Source organism: Rhinolophus sinicus, chromosome 14, assembly GCF_057876585.1.
Source record: "Rhinolophus sinicus isolate RSI-liver-muscle chromosome 14, RSI-T2T, whole genome shotgun sequence".
Taxonomy (NCBI): domain Eukaryota; kingdom Metazoa; phylum Chordata; class Mammalia; order Chiroptera; family Rhinolophidae; genus Rhinolophus; species Rhinolophus sinicus.
The window spans coordinates 176,970,204-176,990,854 of NC_142514.1; the positions used below are offsets into that span (position 1 = coordinate 176,970,204).

At 36.5% G+C, this 20,651-nt stretch overlaps 3 protein-coding genes across 3 annotated transcripts; all 3 read right to left on the reverse strand.

The window, feature by feature from the left end:
• Positions 1–545: 545 nt before the first annotated feature.
• Positions 546–1,637, reverse strand: LOC109435476 (olfactory receptor 5M11). Its single transcript, XM_019713412.3, has one exon. The coding sequence runs from the start codon at positions 1,512–1,514 to the stop codon at positions 546–548; it is 969 nt and encodes a 322-aa protein (XP_019568971.2). The 5' UTR covers positions 1,515–1,637.
• Positions 1,638–8,059: 6,422 nt separating this feature from the next.
• On the reverse strand, positions 8,060–9,420 carry LOC109435466 (olfactory receptor 5M5-like). Its single transcript, XM_019713401.3, has one exon. It carries the CDS (start codon positions 9,022–9,024, stop codon positions 8,086–8,088), a length of 939 nt encoding a protein of 312 aa, XP_019568960.3. The 5' UTR covers positions 9,025–9,420; the 3' UTR covers positions 8,060–8,085.
• A 7,005-nt stretch (positions 9,421–16,425) lies between these two features.
• LOC109435481 (olfactory receptor 5M10) lies at positions 16,426–17,565 on the reverse strand. Its single transcript, XM_019713418.3, has one exon. It carries the CDS (start codon positions 17,557–17,559, stop codon positions 16,531–16,533), a length of 1,029 nt encoding a protein of 342 aa, XP_019568977.2. The 5' UTR covers positions 17,560–17,565; the 3' UTR covers positions 16,426–16,530.
• Positions 17,566–20,651: the final 3,086 nt, after the last annotated feature.

The window sequence follows — 20,651 nt, forward strand, 5'->3', positions numbered from 1 at the left end:
GTACATGATACAGGCACATTCACAAGAAACGGGAAACCACTATGATGGCCACAATGTCTTGTTTTAGTTGGTAAGTCGGGAAGGAGTACAGAAGGGCGTGTTTCTTAAAGACTCCTACCCCAGAAGAAAGATGGTAATAAGAATAGAATAAATTCAAGGAACTGGGCTGATAGCAGGCTTATCCTGCCTACTGCAATACACAATAAAAGCACACCAGTGACCCAGGGCATGCCAAGAGGGAATTTTCACTTAGTGCACTGTTCCCCAACTTTCATGTGTTTACAGACCACCTAGGATTTGTTTCAAACACAGGTCTGATATAGTAGACGTGAGGTGCAGTATGTGATGCCACATACTAACAACGTCCAAGGTAATGCTGTGGCTGCTGGTCCAAGGACCACATGTTGAGGGACAAGTGCACAGACCAACAGGAGCCGCTCATTTTTCCCCACACCTGAGCTTTGGAGCTGAGTCCCTGAGGCATATCCATAAAGAATACCAAAGCACATCACACATGCAAAGACAGCTGAGCCAAAGGTTTAGTGTTATGGTTTATTGGCAAGTGGAGGCACTGCCCTCTTAGTGACCACATGTTGTCGGAGGACAGTGTTCAATGCTCGCTTTACATCTTTGTTCCGCAGACTATAGATCAATGGATTAAGCACCGGATTTGCAAAGGTGTAGAAGATAGCTATCATTTTGGATTCCTCGACAGTCTTATCGGTTGGAGGTCTCACATACATGCAGAAGAGGGTCCCATAAAATAGGGTAACAGCCAACATGTGGGAACCACAGGTGGAGAATGCCTTGTGCCTTCCCTCTGCTGATTTGATCTGGAGGATGGCAGCAATAATGAAGGCATAGGACACCAGGATGATGGTGAGAGAGCTGGAGAGATTGAAACTAGCTGATATGAGCATGGCACGCTCTTTCACGTAAGTGTCAGAGCAGGAAAGCCTAATGAGTGGCGGGTCAGCACAGTAGAAGTGGTTGATGACATTGGACCTACAGAAGGTCAAGCGGAAGGTCAGGATAGCCTGGAACAGCCCATCTGAGAAGCCATAGACATAAGGAAATGTGGCCAAGCAGATGCAGACACGCCTGGACATTTTCACACTGTAATGCAGAGGGTTGCATATGGCCACGTAGCGGTCATAGGCCATGGCTGCCAGCATGTAAAACTCAGTGAGGAGAAGCGCTATGAATATGTAACACTGGGTAAAGCAGCCAGCAAAGGTGATGGTCTTCTTCTCTGATAGGAAATTAGTCAACATCTGTGGGGTTGCATTTGAGGTATAGCACAAGTCCACGAAGGCTAAGTTAGTAAGGAAGAAGTACATGGGCTTGTGAAGGCGAGAGTCCAGTCTGATCAACGCAATCATGCCCAGGTTACCCACGAGGGTGACAAGATACACAACCAGGAACAGCACAAAGAGGAGAGGCTGGAGTTCAGGGCGCTCTGTGAGCCCCAGGAGAATGAATTCTGTGACTACACTGCCATTTGTCCTGGGCATTTTCTGAGAGTCTGTGCCTGCATTTGAAACAATGGAAATAGAGCAGACATCAAGGTAAAACTCATGCTACTGATGATTGAAATGATTTTTCCTCTGAAATCCTTATGTCGTTCAAAAGCAAACTATTATAAATCAACTTTGTATTTCTACTACGCCATCATCTCAGTTGCCTTTATATTGAATTATTAATTTCTACTTCTTACCTACACTTATACCTATAGCTATACTTATAGATAACTATCCTCATACCCATACTTATATTCACATATGCAACTTATATCTATGTATATATACACATATCCATACATATCCCATATCTCTCCCTGCACTATTTTTTGCCTCTCAAACTCTTACTCATCCTGTATGGCCCAGTTTAAAAGCCCATCCTTCGTGAAGAGTTTATCAATTCAGTCTTATCATACTTGAGGTTGAATTCATCCCTTCCTATTTTATGCTTGCAGTACACCCTGTAAACCTCTAGCTTATTCTCTGATACATCACATCTCCGTACTCATATACTAGTCAGGGGCAGGGACAAAATCCAGTCCATTATTGTACTATGACTTCTAAGCACATGGTTATACACTGGGTTTTAAAACGAAAAGAAAAAAATAGTGTAAGCATGAAAGAATAATTTACATGCAGTGTTTTACTCATCTCCGTGTCCTCGTGGAGATTTTCATGATGTCATATACTTAGGAGAGTTAAGTGCTTTTTGAACTTGAGTTCACAAAGCAATTATTTGAGAACCTCACTTTTTTTTTGAGAACCTTTTTAATGAAGCAAATCACAGAAAGTTGTTTTTTTTTTTTCAGAAAGCCTAATGTGAGATACTGTTATCTTCATATTTAACAATTATCCAGAAGATTCTAATGCAGGTGTTCCCAGAATCACACTGTAAACAGGCACCGTCACAGTAGTACCATAAACATATGCCACATAAATGAACAAGAATCATTAAACCAAGTGACTATTTTGAGGGCACTCTATAGCAATGACATAATGTGTTTATAAATGTTTTGCATACTTAGTATTTAAATTATTAATCACAACTTGTCTCTATCTAGACATACTACAATCCCTATGGTTTTTTAACTCTCCTTCACATCACAACTAGCACTGAGTCCCCTCTTCCTTTCTCTCAAGATGCTTTTATTTTTTGGATTTTCTCTCATACTTATTTTTTAAAATCTGCCCCATTCTCGTCTCATTTCAAAATGAATCACTAAAACATACTTTAGTGGTGTAACTGGTAGAAAGACAGTGACAAAATCTTCTTATATCTCTATGTTCTTTACCCAGAATAGTAAATACTATAAATGTTTGCTGAATACACTAATAACAGTTATTAATAACTTATAATGATCCTTAACCATGAGTCACTTCATTCTCCATTTGTAAGTGGGAATAATAATATTCACCCTTCCTCTGTCTAGTCATTACAGATATACATGAAAGAAATATTTATGGAGACTCATCATATCGTATGAATAGACACTATAAATGCAAAATGAACAAAGCCATCAAAAAGCCCTGCCCTCTGGCATTCACATTCTGGTGGACAGTGACAGACAGCACTGTAAGTAAGTACATGGTGTTTCAAATGGTAGAAAAAGAAAGAAAATGGAGTTTGGGGACAGAGTGATCAAATTTTTTAAAAAGTAGCATCAACAAAGAACTCGTGAAAAGGTGACATTTTTAGCAACAAACTGAAGGAAGACGAGGACAAGCAATAAGGTTATTTCAAGAAGGGTGTTCAGAAAAAATAAAGAGCAGATGCAAAGATACCATGTGTGGTCTTCCTTTGGAATTGCTGGGGATATCTGTTTGTACAGAGTATACACACAGTGGAGCAGAAAATTCCAGCTGAGTTGTTCTCTAAAATACAAATGTTTCACTTCATTGACATCTGATTCAGCTCTATCTATGACTTTCCTACCAAGAATATCAAGAGCCTTCACTGCAGAACAGGAATCATCAATTTGCAGCTTTTCTTCAAGAAGCGTCCAGTACAAAATACTCTGAAAACTGAACTTTGATTTGTATGACAGCAGCAGGGTGGCTTAAAAGATATTTTCATTTTTTCCTGTACCCAGGAAATCCCAGAGAGTGACTAGGTGGTGGTTACCTGACCAGAGAAAACTGGAAAGGTTTGGGAATTTCAGGTTTTTTATAAAGATTTGGGAATTTCAGATTTATGAAGACACAGCTGGAAATTGGACTTGACGGTGTCATTTGCATAAGGGCCATTTGTTTCATGTCACTTGATGACTGCCTATGGATCTGAAATGATTTTGATCACAAGCTCAATGATTTGTAAGAGATCCAGAATTATCCAATCGAAGTAGATCAGAAATGCTGGTAAGTGGAGAGAAGCAAAAAAACACTATGAATAGTGAGTGTTTACAGAGAAAGAAAATCACAGCTGCTCTGACTTTTTGTGTCAGTCCAGATGGAAAGGTTAACGTCTTCTGAACGAGGCACTTGTGGGTTCCTAGTTCACAACCAGGGACAACCTCTACCTGATGGAGGCCAGCAAGGGAGTAGCTCAAGGACAGTAGAAAATTATGAATTGCAAAACCTGGACCTAGGACTAGCTATGCAATATACAGGGCCCAGTACAAAGTAAAATACAAATGATCCTTGTTCAAAAATTATTTAAAAATTTCAACACAATGACAGCAGGGCATTAAACCTAGCTTGAAGGACTTCCGAAAACTAGACTATGTCAACCGCACAAGTTGCTTCCCAATAAAGTCAGCCTAAGAAAATGAATAGAAGAATCCCTAACAAGAATCAGCTCCATCAACTAGCTCCATCAACTAGCTGTCTAGACATATTTCGTGAGTCATTAAACTACAAATGAATGACAAAAGACTTTCTTTTTCCAGAATAAAAGAAAGTAAAGTTAAGGAAAAACTTTCAGCAAGGATTCATTATAAGAAAAAGTAGAGTTAAGGAAAAACTTTCAGCAAGGATTCATTATAAGAATGGCCCTTAAGCCTCTTGTTTTTTAAATACTAATCCCACAAAAGATCTAATGAAACTATTGAAACCATGGCTCCTCAACCTGATAAATGCACACATTAAGAATCTAACAACAACAACAAAAGAATATATAAGGGGCTTATAGATTGTCTGTCTCTAACTATAAGAACTCCTGAATTAGGGTAAGCTCCGTCCCATGTCTGAAAATATCCTTACATTTGTGTGTGGTGCAGAATGCTGGCCTTTCTTGGTTCTTTGCAACAGAGACAGGTCTGCAAAATATTGTCCAGGAAGATCAACAGAAATTGTAATAAACCTACCATCATGGAAATTAGTTAAGGTTCAAACTCTGCCACTGAAAAGAGAAAGGATTGCATGAGGAATTGCGGTACAAAATTCGTAGGCCTCAGTGTGAGATTTTAATACAATTTCCTCCTGACTAAAACACAAAGAGAATAAAAACACAAAGACTTACTCTGGTTCGGATAAGCACCTATTTTCTCAGCCTCTGACTAAGTACTTCATAGAGGCCTCTCTAAGCTGTAAAAAGTGGCCATATTTATACACGGTTGTGGGAGGTAGGAACTGCTCTTAAGGCAAATCTCAGAAGGATTTAAAAGTAGCGGCAATGAGTGTTACATTGGGAATCACCTGTCTTAGGCTTAATTGGAACACTGGGATCAGAAAATGAATCACATGCCTCAGTGACATTTTCCATAATTTCAAATTTACTATTTGTCCTAAGAGCCTTGTGGAAGGCACACAAAAGGATGTCATCTTGAAATTTTATGATGGTCTGGTTGTTATGTTTTCTATTTCTTTTATACTAAAACTATCCTCTCTTAAAATCCAGAGCTCTGAGGAACATCGATGCCTTGGATAAGATCTACCTGAACAAGACTCAGCAACACAGGTCATTGGCAGAAATCGTGGTGAGCATTTCCTATGTGTGAACAACTGTCCCAGAGCTACTTTGGTTGACTTTTTTTAAATTAAAGTTTATTGGGGTGACAAGTGTCAGCAAAGTTACATAGATTTCAGGTGTACAATTCTGTAATACATCATCTATATGTCACATTGTGTGTTCACCACCCAGAGTCAGTTCTCATTCCATCACTATATATTTGATCCCCTTTATTGACTTTTTAACATAACCCTAAGAAGTAGGGGCTTCATCCTAAATTTTCAGCTAAAAAAACAGAGATTCCACTAAAAGAATAGTGATGGATAACTTACCCAGGGCCACGTACCTAGGTGGTGGCAGGGTAGGGTTTTGATGCCTGTCTTCACATACTGAGCTGACTACATTTTCAGTTGTGGGTGGCTGCCATTCCTGGACCTGTAGTCACAGTTTGTTCTTTGTTCCCTCACCATTTTTAAAACATTTCCTTAGCTTCCCTCCAATCAGTGCTTTCCTTATTCTCATAAGATTTAAGTGGGCCTGATAGTAAGATAGACTCAAATTAAAGGAAACAATTGTTTGGACAACATGCAATGAACAACCATAAAGAGAAGACTAATAAATTTAAACTGCATTAAAATGAAGTATTTCTGTACCAGCAAATATATTGTGCACAAAAATAAAATACAGGCTACAAACAGTTTGAAGATATTTGCCTTGAATGTGTAATTAAAAGATTAGTTCCTAGTACAGAATACATAAAGAGCTATTACAAATGGAGACAATAAAGATCAAATTACCCGGATGAAAAGTGAACAAAGAATATGAACAAACAACTGGAAAAATAAAAAGAGACATCTCTAATTATCATCAAAACATTTAAAAACACTTCACCTGTAATGACGATCCAACAACTTATACAAGAAATGAGAATTCATTTTGCACCATCAGATTGGAAAACATATTAAAAGTCTGACAATATATTGTGCTGACAAGAATGTGGAGTAAGGGCACTCTCAAACGTTTATTGTCAGGAGTACGAGAAATTACCATCATAGGTACATAGGTACATACATGAGAGGACTCTTTGAACTGGTACATATTCAGAATTCCATAAGAAAATCTATTGCTGGATTTTTATATCAAAAATTGGAAAAATATAGTTGTGCATCAATAGAATAATATATAAATATATCATGACGTATTTATATATCGACATAGAATATATCAGTAAAAATTACTGCTACAAAAATCAGTATAAACAAATCTGACAAGATTTAGTGAAAAATAAAATAAATTGCAGAAGGACACATAGATTGATTTCATTTCTATCACATTTTAAATCTAGTAAAGTAATATTACATAATTCTGTGGATACATAAACACCTAACAAATGTTAAAACTCTACATAAGGTAAAGAAACATTAAATTACATTATAGTTCAATGGAAGAAACAAAGAGAAGAGCAGAATCAGGCTGGGAGGACTCAATTTTAGAATATCTGAGTATCCAAAATATCAGAAACAAAGGTGGCATTGTGTGAGGATTTAATAATGATCAGTTAGCTTAAACCCGTGGTCTTTCTATTACTTTCTATCTTTGGCTGTATGTTGGAAACAGTACATAATAAAAAATTAACAGGGGAAACCACAAAACCACTTTTATGATGGGATGCATACCAATAAAACAAAACAATCTTCTGAAAGAAATTTGACATTCTGTGAAAAACCTGGTGAGTGAGGATTCTATTGGACCAGTACTATCATTCTAAAGATATTTCTTAGAGTAATAATCTGAGATACACATAGATCTTCATTACTATATGATTGCATGGGGGGGGGGGAGGGAGAAGAAAAAATTCCCCTGCCCTGGTTGAGAAGTTTCTGGAATGTAGTTTGGAAATTATTAAGCACTATAAAAATCTAACAAATTCTCATTACCTTACCATCATTTGATGATTCTGTCTTTTGTAGCTTGGTAGCTCTCTGAGTATTATGGACTGGACCATCTATCCTTTTGATTTTTTTTTCATTAAAGTTTATTGGGGTAACAATGGTTAGTAAAGTTACACAGGTTTGAAGAGTACACTTCTGTAATACATCATCTATATATCACATTGTGTGTTCACCACCCAGAGTCAGTTCTCCTTCCATCACCATATTTTTTATCCCATTTATCCTCATCTACCACCCCCTCCCCCTTACCCTCTGGTAACCACTAAACTATTGTCTCTGTCTATGAGTTTTTGTTTCTTTATTTGTCTGTCTTGTGCCTTTGTTGCTTTCAATTTTATATCCCACCTACCAGTGAAATCATATGGTTCTCAATTTTTTCTGACTTATTTCGCTTAGCATAATAATCTCAAGACCCAACCATCCAGGTTGTCGCCAATGGACCATCTATTCTTTATTGACTTTAAAGAGTAATAATAATGCATTCTAGTGTTGTCTTGAATTACAGTCCAGTTTTTTTTTTCTTTGTTTTTTTTTATTTGTTTGTTTTTTTAATTCACGGACATGGTAAATGCTAGCAAATAATTTGACATATTTTTCCAAGTCTAATATGTGAATTACAAAACACAAAACAGGCCCAAAAGTGGCAGAAAGTGATCTCTTAATTAAAAATGCTCATAATTGGTCATACAATTGGATATAATATATACCTGTGACCAAAATGTATACTTTATTTATCAAACAATTTCGTTTGGATAACTTTCCTTATTGCTTCTTTAACACTTTTGTTTCGTAGACTATAGATCAAAGGATTTAACATGGGACTCACAAAGATATAAAACACAGCTATAATTTTCCCCTGTCCTACAGATGCCTCCGAAGGAGGTCTCAGATGCATACAGAACAGTGTCCCATAAAAGATAGTGACAGCCGTCAGATGAGACCCACAGGTGGAGAAGGCCTTGTGCCTCCCATCAGAAGAGCGAATACGCAAAATGGCCGTGAAAATGAAAATGTAGGAGATGAGAATCATGGTGAGAGAGCAGGTGAGGTTGGAACCAGCCACCACAAACATGGCAGTTTCTTTGACATAAGTATCTGAGCAGGCAAGGACCAAGAGAGGTGGGTCTGCACAGTAAAAGTGGTTGATTTCATTGGGTCCACAGAAGGAGAGACGAAGCATCAGGATGGTCTGTGCCAGACCATTTGCAAAGCCATAAGTATAAGAAACAGCAACGAGAGCAATGCAGACACCTCTGGACATTTTGATACCATATAACAAGGGTTTGCAGATGGCCATGTAGCGGTCAAAAGCCATTGCTGTGAGCAAATAATACTCTGTGATGGCCAGGGCAATGAAAAAGTAGAACTGTACAAAGCACCCAGCGACAGAAATGGTTTTTCTCTTGGATAAGAAATTAACCAGCATCTGAGGAGTGATATTGGTGGCATAACAGAGATCTACGAAGGACAGGTGACTGAGAAAGAAGTACATTGGCGTGTGAAGTCTTGAGTCACTTCTGATTAACAAGATCATGCCCGCATTACCCATTACTGTGATCAGGTAGATGACTAGGAATACCACAAAAAGGACAGTCTGCAACTCCGCTCGATCAGTCAGTCCCAGCAGAATAAACTCAGTCACTGCTGTGTAGTTTTTCTTTAACATTGTGGTTTTTTGGCTTCAAAAGAGAACTAAATAAGGGAAAAAGAAATTCACGTATTTTGTCATCCATCCATTGCTCCCCTCATGTCATCTGATACTTCCCCCTGTTCTCTCAAATTTATAAATACATGTGGCATAGAGAAGTAGCCTAGTATCACACAATTGGTCTTTTAAACATCTAAATTAACAGCGAACTCCTCTGTATAAAGGCAGTCATACTATTTTTTGCTTTTCTTCAAGTCTTTTCATATTTAAAAACCTTTATCTTTTCTGCAAGTCTCTATCATATTTGATAATTTACAATTTCTTAAACATTGCTTTCCTTTGAAATTGTAAACCCATTTTTGTTAACAGGCCTCTTGGTGTGGTAGCTAATACATCATCATTGAAACTCATGTGTTTTTTCTCAGCTGAATGGACATAGGGAAGTGGAACTGATGTGTGGCACACATCCTTATGGAACTAGGATCTGCCTACCTGCCCCTCTAAACTCTGTTCGTTTCCAGGCTGTTCGGTCCCCCTGCAATGCATGTGCCTTTTCCCCTCTTTCATCCACCTCAAGTGACCCTCTTATCACCAAATCTTACTTAACTTTTAAGACTAAGCTCAAGATCCCCTTTGCTTTGTGTTTTATTGCCAATTATTGGGGGCAAAAATTCATTCATGGGTCACCAAAGCAAATCAGTATTTTTATATAAAAACAGATATACAGACAGTGCCAAAAAAAAATGTATACACATTTTAAGAAAGAAAAAAAAATTAAAATTTAACACTCAATATACACTGATAACAAACGATAAATACAAATCATGTTTGACTTCTGCAATTACAAAAGGGGCTCAAAGTGGTTGCCATCAGCGTCCAGACACTTCTGATTATGGCAAACTACTGCTTAAGCAACGTTGACCAAAGTGTTCACTTGTATACATTTTTGGCACCTCTGATATGCGTGTGTGTGTGAGAGAGAGAGAGGGTGTGTGTGTGTGTGTGTGTATGTGTGCAGGTATACATATGCACATATATCCCTTGTATTAAATATTCATGGGGGGAAGTGATTAGGGGAAAAAAAATAATGTATTAAAAGGCTTCCAGCTTGGGGGGGAGATCATCATGAAAGAAAAGGCTCACAAACAGTCTTAATGATTTTGCAATTCTACCTCACTTTAACTCTTTCAAAAAGTAAATTTAAAAAAACAACCTCTATACCATAAATTCAATTTAAGTTATTAAAAACATCTAAAAGGTCCACTGAAATAATCACCATATTATCCACACAACTGAAAGAGTACATAAGATATCATGAAATGCTATCCCCCAAAATTTATGTAAGATAAAAGTGACCATGAAGACCATCATGGAAAAATCTACATAATCCCTCAGTAAAACTTACCTAATATTCAACATTATACTGACTCTTGTTAATAGCTACAATGCCAACAATGGACCCAGGCCACTTCTGAGGCCCTTTCTCAATGCACCACTCCAGCATTCTGTCTGTTGCATTATCCCATTCTGCACTTGAGGGCTTTGGACTTGTCATCAAGAGGGATAAGATGCAAGGCAAGTCACCTAAATCAGCAAAATCTTAACAATTCTGTGATTTTATGTAAGTTCATATTTAAGATTATTGTCATTGCCATAATAAACAAATACTCTCTTGGTGCTGGGCTATATATTTAATAAGTCTCCATTATTAAAACATTAGTCAAAAGCTAAAATTATTAAAATCTCCATTTCTTTTTTTACCGTAAGGAAATGAGACGACGCAAGCAATGAGCATTCCACGTAATTTAGCCAAGTATTCCATGGTAACACCCTTCCATTAAAGAAACAGAATACAATATCCTAAATGACTTAAGCAAGAGAAACCCAGAAGTATTTCCAAGTGGACAAAGTGGCTCCGGGGACCCCAGAGGTTTAAACTTTTGACTTTCATCCTCACTCAGAGACTTTCTCATGTAGATGTTTGCTGCCACTACCAGTCACTCGAAGAGTCTAGAAGAGTCGTCTTTATCTTTAACGAGGATGATATCTTTTTAGCATGTGGTCATGGTTTGATTTGAAGAGGAGAAAGAAATTTAGAGAAAGCATCTTTATAATTATAAAGATTATAAAAGTGCCAATTCTCCATGAAGGGAGCATAGAACATTACATGATATGATGTTTATAAAAAGTAGCATTGTTAACTCAGAAGGAACCAAAAACACTGTTTCATATCACCCCCACCCCCCACCCCCCATTTTTCTTCATGAAGCAAAAGTCAGCAAAGTGTTTAATGGTTACCGGGATTCTGCTGTCACACTTCCTGGCTACATTTCTATCTCTTCTAATTCCTGTCTCTGGGGTTTGGCCAAGTTATTCAACATTCTGTGAACTCTAAAATCAGGATATGGCAACTTCCAGTTGGGAAATTGACCCAGATGAGTACACCACGCTTGACATCATTCTGTGCCTAAGTCTCCTCATGCATATAATTTGGTAAAACTTTAAAACTATGTCTGACATGTAACCAGCACTTAAGTTGGAGCTGGGTTATTTTTTGGTGAAAAATCCACATCTAGCCTAAATCAAAACCCAGCATCAAAGTGTGAGCTCCTTAAGACAAGGAATTTACCTATTCTGTAGGTATAGCCTCAGGCACCTAGAACAGTGCTTGTCTTCATACAGGCGATCAATAATTATTGAGGGTATGAATGTTCTCTTTGGTCCACTTTATTTTATTGAATAAAACACCTATTTCTAGATTCCAAAATATATTTTACAATAGCGAATCCTACCTGTGAAAGAATAGCGATTTCCCAATGATAGAGTGGATATAAAGAATCTGAAGAGTTTATAATGGAATTGTCATATAGGGACCAAATCCCTATGGTTCAATTATTTCTAGCAGAAAGTCATTCAGACTATAAACAACCACTACAGTTTTAGTCTTTTGAAAATCCTAAACCCATTGAGGACATAACTTTGCCTATGCCCCATGTCATCGGGGAATCAAATCTTCTAAGAATGATGAAATCATGGGATTTATTATTTATGTTAACTTATGCCTGAATGTCTTAATATTTTGTGGCTTGGGAAAATATTAAGATTTCTTGTTTATAACAGGTGAAATAAAATAGTGCACTGTATAGCAAGAAAGTTTTAGAGTCTGGAAAACCATTAGATCAATTAACTTTGATTAAATTGGACTAATTATTTACTGTTTCTGAGCCTTGTCCTTTATCTTTTTAATAGGAACAACCCAGGTCTAGGCTAAAACAAGACTCACCTTCAAAGAGTGAGCTCCTTAAGGTACAGCCTCAGTGAGCTACGAGAACATTGTGGATATAGATATTACAGAGGTGCTGGCGGGTCTCTCTTTGTCACCCTACCCCACCCAGACCTGTTGTGTCTTCTTCTCTACCTTGCTTTGTGCACCTAGAACTTAACCCTTACAGATTGCATCACTAGAACTCCTTTGGTAACTAGTACCCAGCTGAATTTGGACAATGAGAAAAACCAGCAATATGTTTGAGGTGGGACGAAGACAATAATAGTTCACTTTCTTATTCTCTCAGTTTCACAATAACGGGGCTAGAGTGGCTAGACCCTTCAAAGGAAAACTCATGCTGAGATGTGTGTTGGGGAAGATGGCAGACAAGGACTTTCTTCCTGGTTCTCACTCTCACTGGTTTCTGGTGACAGTAGCCACTGCCTGACCAATACTGGACTAAGGGTAGAAATGTCACATAAGCAGCGCCACATAAACAAATAATTTCAGAAATGAAGATGATATGAGAAAAAAATTATCATGGTACATGGTTTAAGATCTATTTAGAAAGGAATTATCTTTGACAAGTGACCAGGAAATACCTTTCAAAGGAGGTGTTATTAGAAGAGAGATCTAAATGAAGTGACAAAATGAGTCAATCACTTAAAGGTCTGGGGAAAGAACATTCTAGGCAGAAGGAACACTGTGCAAAGGCCCTGAGATAAGAATGTGCTCAGAACATTCAAGAAATATCTAGAAGTCACTGTGGCAGGAGAAGAAGGACTAAAGAAAAAGTGGTCGAAGAGTTTGGAGAGTGGCATATGAAGACATCATATAAGATCTTGTAGACTCTGGTAACCAGTTTGGATTCTAGCCCAGATATGACGGAACATCTTGGAATATCTTACCAAGTCAGTAACATGATATGATGGTGTTTATAAAAGATCAATGGTTTATGTTGGAAGATAGAGTATTTCAAATATAGAATAGTCAAATTCATTGTAGTAGCTTATAGGAGGAAGAATTTGTCTTAGACCTTGCTGGTAGCAGAGGAAATGCTGACAAGTCTTTTTAAGATTCAATATGTAATATCTGAAGGTAGAGCAGATAAGATTCCTGATGGTTAAATATAAAGTGTGAAGTCAAGGGTATGAGATCAATTAAAATATGAATATAAAGTAAATATGAAATGTGAAATAAATTGGGATATTGTGATAAAAGCTATTAGTGAGATCAAAGGGGATATTAGGTGGGGTAAAAAAATGGACTGTTACTTCCTGATTTGGAAGAAAGGAAATGGAATGGACTGAACACCAAAGGACCAGGAGAGTTTCCTTGCTGTTGGACAGTAAATAAGCAATGAGGACGAAACTGAACCTGAATAAAAGTTCATCAGGTTTTCTAGAAGTATAGGCTACTCAAATTAAGAAGGTTTGCTCTCACTTACAATAGTAGAACTGGTCTATATTCTCCCCATTCCCTGATCAAGCATTTACGTCATGCTCAGGCTATGGCAGCAGCCATCTTTGACATCCTGGGTTCCAATTCCCTAGCCTCATTAGGAACACCAATGAGCTAAGTCAAATTCCCTATGTGCTAGCAGAATTAAGGTGGGAGTTGCAAAGCAGTCAGCACAGTTGGTACGTGGACTTGAAATATGTTTCTCAAATGCATTGTCCACTTGAATCATCACCACCAGCCACCTGAAGGCATCTATTGAAACTCTTCCATCTCTGAGCGAAATAACAACCTGCTTTAAACCTCTCCTTTCAAAACCCATTGGTTTCATGCCCATTATGTTGTCTATTTTTGGAAGGTATACAATTTATTTTTCTTTTTTATAACTGAAAAATTATTCTTTTCTTATTAGAGAATATGAAGATGAAGCTAGTTCCACCATGGCATGTTGGCTGAGACTGACCAGCCAACGAGAGCTGCAGCCCATCTTTTTGTGGTCTTTCTCCTGATTTACCTCAAAACAAACAAACAAAACAACCGATTAAACTTTTCTAAACAAAAATATGAATATTCCTTATGTGAATAATCATCAGAAATCACGTAAAAGGCAGTCATAAAACAATATTTTCTTTATTTTTTAAATATATATTTCAAAAGAAAACAGAATTCTTTCCTAACAATTTCAGTTAAGACAACAAAGAAGCAAATAATCTTAAATAATATTTCCTAATAATAACGGTATAGTTAAATGATTATTCGCTAATATTACTATTCATAAGTGTAAATTGTGAGAAACTTTCTTGAGAAATATTTACCCATAGATAAATTTAGTAAGAGCTTTAAAAATGTTCAAAATATTTAATTCAGCAATTACACTTCTAGGAATATATTCTAATGGATATAATGAGAGAGATGTACATGCAGATACTAATTGACCTCAAAAAAAATAGGTTACATCAGCACGGCGGAATAATGTTTTGCAAAATAAGCCAAGTGGAAAAACATATGCCAAAATGTGTTGAGAGCAGCTCTTTTTAGGTAGGAGATTACTCAAAAATTTTGTTTTCATCTCTTGTATCTTTTAGTATTTTTCAGTTTGTTTTTCTATAATCGGTATGGATTGTTTTTTAATTAAGTTCAATATGAATTAATTATTACACTACATTAAAAGTGGTGTTCACCAAAATGTTTAGTCTATATGAAATGCAAATATTACACTACCAAGTGAAAATCAATGTTCATGAGATTATCATGCTAAGTGAAATAAGTCAAACAGAAAAAGTCAAGAACCATGATTTCACTCATATGTGGGATATAAAACTGAAAACAAGTGAACAAGACAAACAAACAAACAAAAACTCATAGACACAGACAACAGTTTAGTGGTTACCAGAGGGAAAGAGGGGAAGGGGAGGTGGTAGGAAAGGATAAAGGGGGTCAAATATATGGTGACTTGACTTTGGATGATAAACACACAATTCAATATATGGATGATGTATTATAGAATTGTATATGTGAAACCTATATAATTTTATTAATCAATGTCACCCCAATAAATTTAATAAAAATAGAAAATCAATGTTTCTACTTGTGGATGGCAAATGATTCCAATTTTGTTTTATTAATTATAATAGTATGTATGTATTCTCAAAATTATTGAGAAGTATTTAAAAACACAAACAGAAATTATTCACTGTTTATGATATATCACTGATATACATTATTTCTTCTTTCCTGTCTGCTTTTCCTAGTTATTTATAACGAACATGTGTGCTTTTATTATCTGAAAAATATATTCATAAAATACATTCTAAATAGGTTTGCCATACAGCAAATTGCCTGCTTTACATGGAACAGTAAGAAAATTATACTTAAATTGAATACAAATATCATGTTTACCCAAAATATAAGAGGATATCTATGCGGGTGATTATTAGGTATATCACTCTCGTCATAATCACCATGATTTTATATGTAGCAGTGACTTCATCAGTTCACTGTCCCCAATATGGCCCCTACCATTTGTAGTGTGTTGAGGGGTTTAAACACTGCAGTGTGAGTTGGAAAGAGAATTTGTAATCAAAGGATTTGTCTTTGTGCTATTTAGTACCCGTGTGACTTTGGGTTGGTCCATTTAATCTCTATGTGCCTAAAACTTCAAATATTATAAATGAAGATAATAATATCCTACTAGTTCTCTTGTGAAGATTAAAAAAGTGATATAAAAGTGAGCATTAAACTAGAATTGAGTCTCATTTATGTTATTTTTATGCATGTTAATATAGGTTCTATCTATCTCAATAAATTTTGAGGTGGCTTTCAAACAAAGACTTACACAATTAAAAAATTAAATCACAAATAGAATTAAATAAATAGAATACTTTAAGAAGACATCAAAGAGGTCAACCATTGAGAGCAAGAGAGTTGCCAGGACTGAGTTTTTAAGTTTGGTTCCTAAAAGCCACAGTGACTCTGCAGACTAGAAACTGAAAGGAAGCATAAAATCACGTAGACAAAATATACAGTATTTTCACAATGATTCTAAAAAACATTTCAAATAGGATTATAAATCTGGATAGCAGTATATTCTGGTAGCTAAGAATGGAAACACAACTCTTTGCTTAACAAGAAGGGAACTTTGTTGTAAATTAAGAGAATGTCCCACAGACTAAATGGTGCTGATCTTCAAAAAGAAATTGGAACAAAGAACTCTATTACAGTTAGAAGCCCTCGCTTACTCATTTCTGGGCTCTAATCGCTATCTCATAACAGACACTTAGTAATTTCAAATTAACGGATGCCTAACCTGCATTTTTAGGGAAGAGATTTCCCTTCATCATTTGTTGCATGGCATGGATCACATGTGTGTTCCTTAGACTGTAAATCAACGGGTTCAGCATTGGGCTCAAAAAAGTATAAAAGACCGCAATTATTTTGGACTGTTCTACGGTCTTCTCAGATGGGGGCCTTAAGTACATGCAGAAGAGGGTCCCATAAAATATAGTGACTGTTGTCAGGTGGGAACCACAAGTAGAAAAGGCCTTCTGCCTGCCTTCAGCAGAATGAATCCTCAAGATGGCTGCAATAATGAAAAGGTAGGACAGGAGAATAATGAAGAGAGAGCTTGAGAGAGTAAAACCAGCAACTACAAACATTGCCATCTTTTTGACGTAGGTGTCAGAGCAGGCCAACATTAGAAGAGGAGGGTCAGCACAGTAGAAATGATTGATTTCAAGGGAGCCACAGAAGGACAAATGAAAAGTCAGTAATGTCTGAGACAGTCCATTAAGGAAGCCAAAAGCATAAGGGACCATGACTAGAGAGATACAAATATCCTTGGACATTCTGGTACTGTAATGCAAAGGGCTGCAAATGGCTACATAGCGATCCAGTGCCATCGAAGCAAGGATATAAAACTCAGTGATCACCAAGGCAATGAAGAGAAGACACTGCAAGAAGCATCCAGCATAGGAGATGGTCTTCTGGTCTGAGAGGAAGTTGTACAGCATATTTGGAGTAACATTGGAGGAATAGCAAATGTCTACAAAGGAGAGGTGGCTAAGGAAGAAATACATGGGAGTTTGGAGGTGGGAATTGGTCCTGATCAGCACGATCATGCACAGATTCCCTGCCAGCGTGACTAGGTAGATAACCAGAAACACCCCAAACAGGATCTTCTCTAGTACTGGGTCATCCGTGAGTCCCAAGAGAATGAATTCTGTTACGATAGTGTGGTTTCGGGAAGACATTTTCTTATCCGTTGAAAACTGAAAATGATAAGGAAAGTGAGTAGTTTTGTCTGATCCAGATTCTGCATTTATCTCACCCATTTTATCACTTATTCTTTGATCTATTTATCTATCAAGGAAATTACTCTTCTCTTTTCAACAAACACATCAAAATTTCTACATAAATATTTTCACCCTATATCTCTGTTATCTCTCTCTCTCTCTCTCTCTCTCTCTCTCTCTCTCTCTCTCTCTCTCTCTCTCTCCACACACACACACACACACACACACACACACCACACACACTCATACCTGTCTTATTGGAGAAGTCCATATTTGGTATTTTTTCAAATTTTGTGGGGAAAAAAACAAATACACAGGCATTGATATCAGCTATAAAAAGAAAAAAAAATACAGCAGGTCGTTTGGCACCATTCAAATGAAAAAATGAAGAAAATTGGATTTCTGTGGTTCATCTAGATCTGATCTCCTATTTGTCAGATACAAAATAGAAAATTAATATTCAGTACAACCTTTTTACTTGAAACCCCTAGTTGTTTGACTTAGTTTCCTTCAGAAGGCATTGAATTAGTAAATTTACCTGCTGATATGTAACTAAGACTGTACAGAATGAAGAATTGTTCTGTCTGCTTTGGAAAATCACCGAATCATTTATTCGTGTACACTACAGAGACTGATTTTTCTTTTCTTTTCTAGGTTCTGGGGTTACAGCATGACCAAATGCCCCATCCTCATGAAGCATATATAGGAGAAGGTGCAGATAGTAAACACAGAGCCAAACATATATAACATAATGTCAGTTAGAAGCAAGTAATGTCAGTTAGAAGAAAAATAAAGGTGGGATGCTGTTAGATGGCCATTCAATGAAGGTCTTTCTGAGAAGGTAGAATTTGAATAGTAAATAAAGAATGCAAATATCTGAAGAAAAATGTGGGGGATTTGTCCCCATTTTTTGTGCAACTAACACACATATGAAAATATCTGTTTAGGGGAGCACAGATAGTGTTTAAATGTGTCCTTGCTCCCTATGTCTCAATTCTTTGTGAAAATAATATACGACTGGAAAAATTGTTCCTCAAGAATTGTACCCTAAAGTTATTTTTATTTAGATTTTACATAAACATTAAAAGAGCTTGCAGATAATAATTGACTTTTAGAGATGCCGTTAAATATAATATAGAAATAGAAAAATCAAGTATAATTTATGAAAATAATTTTTTTCCACATTAGTGGGCTAGTGATCTTCCCAATCCAAAGAACAAACATATTTTAATGAACAAATGTAGAAAATGACCTACCTGTCAAAGTTGACTTGGCATATTTTGCAAAAACAAGGTGAGAAAATTTATAATGTATGTCTTGGGTACATTCCCTATAGTATTTTTAAAATAATTCTAAAGAACCAATTAAAACAGTCATTTCTTTCCTCAAGGGCATAAACTTAATTTGAGGCTTTGAGATCTTAGATTCTCCTTTGAGGCCAAAATCTCTAACATCTGTGCACCCTGCTTATGCTGATCTCATGAAGACCTTCAGCCACATAGAAAAACTGGCCCTCACCTTTAGTACTATGGAAGGAGGCGTGGGTAGATAAGTTTTGTATTTTTAGTATAGTAAAGATGAGAGGCTTTAATGTTTCTCTGTAAGCCCTAAAATGGGGTCACCTCCTAAGAGTGAGAAGACTAAAAGTGAAGTCCATGCGAGATTTGAGGAGCAGAAAAAGTGTGGAGAGCAGCAGAGTAACACAACCACTGGAAGGAAGTACAAATACTGGTCAGGGGTAAGGTGGACATTTGGAAGGTGGACATTGTGGATTTATACTGGAATCATTTTGCCCCATTGAGTTCATTTCATCAAAATGCTAGAGATCAAAATGAGTCTAAGAGCTAGGATCATTCATAAAACTGGTGATTCAGGAGGAGGGTTGAAAATAGAAGAAAGAATATTTCAACACTGTTTGGAGCTGTATTTGCTAGAGAATAAAAGACTCTGGAGATGCTTTCCTTAATCTGTATCTTCCAATGCACTGACAGTTCCAGGTCATTACAATCAACGGAATTCAAGTGTAGTTTGGCCAAGGCAAGGGAGGCATCTCTCATTTTGTTAGATCTCCAAATGATGGGCCACACTGTGAGAAATCAGTCAACAGAATAAAGCTGTATATCAATATCAAAATGTAGAATGTTATCAACTCACTACCTTTGAGAAGAGTTAAGCATTACTGCATTTTTTTTTTCCCAATCGAAGTGGAAATTTTTCTCTATCTCAATTTCTATCCTGATTCCTGGAATAAATAATAAACTGTAAAAAAAAAACAAAATATGCTGCTTAATTATTCCCATAAAATGAAAGTTCCTTGTAGGATTATAGACCTCTTGGTTGGATTGTAGAGTCATTTTCTGATCCCTTAAGGTGGGGATTCCTTGCTTTACATTAAAATAGTTCAAGATTTGACCCTTCTTTAGACAGAATTTCAGCTTTTAGTAAGAAGAAAATTTGTCCTGAAGTAGTTATGTATGTATGTATTTAAGTTTTTCTGATATGTTTTAATATATGATAACATTGTAATAATCATAAGATTTACAAAAAAGACTTCCGACAAGAAATAGAAGTAGCTCAATAGTAACTGAATGTGTAAACAAAACCTAGTGAATTAACACTTTTGGACCCGGAAGGGCAAAGTATCCATACTTTTCAGTATGGGATCAATCACTTGAGCAGAAGTCCACAAGTAAGAGGTTGATACTCATTTATTTATATAGCAAAGGATACGATTAAAGGGCACAGACTTTACCTGGGTGAGTGATATCAACTCAAAGAGTTTTATGCATTCTAATTTTATTTTCCTAAAAAGCCATCAGAAGACTCTGTTTAAATTATACTTAAATACATGAATTCCTTGGTTAATATCACTCTGCTTCAGTTGTAATGACCAATTGATGTATGTCTGCTAAAAGGACACCTCATGACTTTAGCTACTAAAAAATCCCCAAAGAACACAATGTTATCATAGTTCTTTTATATGGTAGGTTAACACAAGTTTGAAAAAGGAATCCACAGATTTCATCATGTGGGTAAACATTTAACTCATCTACTAATAAAGTTAACACTGGTTTTAACATTCTTGTTGAGGTGTGAACAGCATAAAGCATCAATTCCTGAAAGTGGAGTCT